General features: G+C 42.7%; 1 protein-coding gene across 1 annotated transcript; it reads right to left on the bottom strand.

The window, feature by feature from the left end:
• Window positions 1-1,701: 1,701 nt before the first annotated feature.
• Window positions 1,702-2,437, bottom strand: LOC148041138 (large ribosomal subunit protein eL27-like). Its single transcript, XM_087678058.1, has 2 exons — window positions 2,411-2,437; window positions 1,702-2,123 (listed from the first exon to the last, which is right to left on the bottom strand). The coding sequence occupies exons 1-2, from the start codon at window positions 2,435-2,437 to the stop codon at window positions 1,716-1,718; spliced, it is 435 nt and encodes a 144-aa protein (XP_087534184.1). The 3' UTR covers window positions 1,702-1,715.
• Window positions 2,438-2,860: the final 423 nt, after the last annotated feature.

Genomic DNA, 2,860 nt, shown 5'->3' with positions numbered 1-2,860 from the left:
AAATGTGGTAAAATGGAAAAATCTGTAGACTAGGCTATAGGAGTCCTTGCCTAGTAGGAGTTCTTGGTCCAGTTCTCCTAGGCTAGGTAGGCACATTAGACCACCACTTATGATGACTCCTTTGATAGTTCTTTTTAGCGATTTGTGTTGGAGCAGTTGGTTAGTGGCTAGCTTTGGAGCTTTTCCTGATTGAGCTTGGTCTATCCCTTGTGGACTTCATGCTTTGATCTTATCATTGATAGGGTGAGAGCTGTGTTTGTGCATTGTTTTGTACTTTTCTTTGTAGCAACTTGATGCTCTTTATGGTTTAAGTTTGTGCAAATTAGTTCATGGATTCCACCACTTGAGTCACCCTATCCCATGGTCGCCAATGAGAGCACATTTTAAAGTTGAGATTCAAGTACAAAAAGATCTTGAGAGGTGTGAAAGATGCATTTTTGGTGCAAAATGAAATGGTTATGGATTAAGGAGCTGTAGTCTTCCTAGATGCATTTCAATCCCAATATCCCAACACAAGTGTCCATTCGTCAATCAGAGTCCACTTGACCCCCCATTTAATGGTAGTAATGTTTGGTATTATGAAGGAACTACTATGATTCGAAAGCTGGAAAGAAATTTTGACACTGTTAACCCCCTCAACCAAGCCAAAACCACTTTACACAAGTGTGAAAACCCAAGATTGAACTAGTTATTTGAGAGACTTGTGGTAATTTTTTAAAAGAAGAGCTTAATCTCCAAGAAATGAAACACCATGGGAGAGGGGGAGACACATTTTTTGTCGTCTTCTTCTTTCCCCCAAAAAATGGATTTTTTTGAACTGCAACCATTCTCTCCCTACTCTTGGGTATTGGATGCTTCAATTTTTCACTCTCCGCTGTCGAAGGGTTTTCGAAAGCAAAGTCGCGACCACGGAGGACTTTGAATAATATCAGGATAGGAGGTTAATAATCAACTTCATCTGAATGGAAATCACTCCAATAGATCAGCTTGCTCCAGCACCAGACATCACATAAAAAATCGAATTAAATTACGAGTCTTTTCTCCTTTCTTCTTCCTTCTTTATATTTTTCACTGGATTTTGAGAAAACAGAGACAACGGGTAAGGAAGTGCTTCACTGTCTAGGATAACCCGGGTCTGAATATCATTACTGGTCACTATGTTTCCAATAGTTAGCAAAGTACTCAGGAGAACAGTGGTAACTCTTGCTGATTATCTTTACTTTGACACATCCTAGGCATTGAAGGGTAGCTGGCTTTGAAGAGTGCACATTACAGACTGTAATCCTTCTATCACTTTGAATTTGAACCACACATATTTGAGATAAATCCCAGTCACAGGTGCTATTTTAGGGACATTGTCTGGAGTAATGGAGCCATCTGACAGTGCAAGAGAACATTGGGAATCAGCTCATAACCCACAATAGGAATCTCTGAGGGCAGGTGCATTCGCAGTACATTCAACAAGTACATTCAGCATACTTCCCACTCCCTTAACCGTGTAAACCTGTAAATTTCTGTGGCTGAAAATAGCAATGCCTTCATCTGGTTATCTTGACCAGCAATATCACACATTGATTCATATACAAACTTGTGCCTTCTGTGTGAGGAGCTGGAGGTAGAGCTGAAGATAAAATTGAGAAAGGCTGTTGGAAACATCCGCTATCAGAAGACTACCACACTGTTCAATTCAGCAGGCAGCAGCTGTCCTACAGGCTTCAAAATCGCAACTTGGAGAAAAACCACCTATTCTTCCCCGTTTTGAATCTCTCTTCAAATATTGCCTTGGTCTCCTTTCTTGTTTCAACTCTCTTAGCCTTAGTCTCGAGCTTTTCAGTAGTAACAACAATCTTAAGAACAACGTCAAGAGTGTACCTAGTTGGCATAATGTGGTTGTAGTTGACAAGTTTGATAAAAGGCTTCAAGCGAGACCTCTTGGCAATCTTCTTCTGAGAAGCCTTCTTTATCACCTTCCGGGGGTACCTGTCGATGCCTGCAACCAGAGCATGGCCATAAGAGCGGCTCTGCGTGTCATCGTCGTAGTTCTTGATGATGACAGCCTTCCGACCTGCGTAGCGGCCCTGCAGGATGACCACCACCTTGTTGGGCTTCAGGAACTTCCCCCCCTCAGTTGCAGGTTTCCATCAACTTCCTCCTCAATGAAGTCTCCTCTTCAATTTCTCTACACGCCGATGATAAATGATAACTTAACCACAATAATGTCGTGTTTCCTCCCTTTGGCTTCATCTCGGCTTCATCCATGCCTTTGTCATCCCGTTCCCAGCCTTCGTTTCAGGAGAGTTTACCAGTTTCCTTGTCGTTGAAGCTACATCACCTCTGTCGGCTCTCCCATTAGCTTCGTCGTGGTCTCAGATTCTCAAATTCTCGTCTTTTGTAGCAGCTTAGTCCTCACCTTCGTCCGCGATTGACTGTCCGCCATCTTCAGTAGGTCTTCGCCTCATCGTCTGCCTTATGAGCCCCCGTCACCTCCTTCTTTGTCTTATTATTTAGTTGCACCATGGCCTCTTTGTCTTCTGCATCTCCTTCTGCTACGGTGCTCACAATCCGATAGCTCCGTCCATGGCGTTCCTCCCCCTATTTTCTTTCCTCATTCGTCTATTTTCCCTCTCTCTCGATTCAAAAAAAGCTCTTCCTTTTTTCCCCTTTAAAAAAACCTCTTTTTCCTTTCTTTTTGTTCCACACGCCTCATATTTAGCACAGCACCAATCAATAGACCACCTGCACTTCTCCCATGGATACATAACTTGTCCTTAGCACCAAAATTGTGGGCCAATAGGTGTTCTGCTGAGGCAATAAAGTCAATAAACGTGTTCTTCTTTTTCAATAGCTTCCTGTCTTCATA

Source organism: Lygodium microphyllum, chromosome 1 (assembly GCF_053477565.2).
Source record: "Lygodium microphyllum isolate KBCC chromosome 1, Lygodium_microphyllum_v1.1.10, whole genome shotgun sequence".
Taxonomy (NCBI): Eukaryota; Viridiplantae; Streptophyta; class Polypodiopsida; order Schizaeales; family Lygodiaceae; genus Lygodium; species Lygodium microphyllum.
This window is presented reverse-complemented; position numbering and strand designations above follow the sequence as displayed.

Bases quoted from the DNA above. Each gene is read 5' to 3' on its own strand.
- LOC148041138 (XM_087678058.1), bottom strand. From the start codon at position 2,437: ATGGCGGACAGTCAATCGCGGACGAAG. The intron at 2,124-2,410 runs GTGAGGACTAAG...CCTGCAACTGAG, and splicing joins ACAGTCAATCGCGGACGAAG to GGGGGGAAGTTCCTGAAGCC.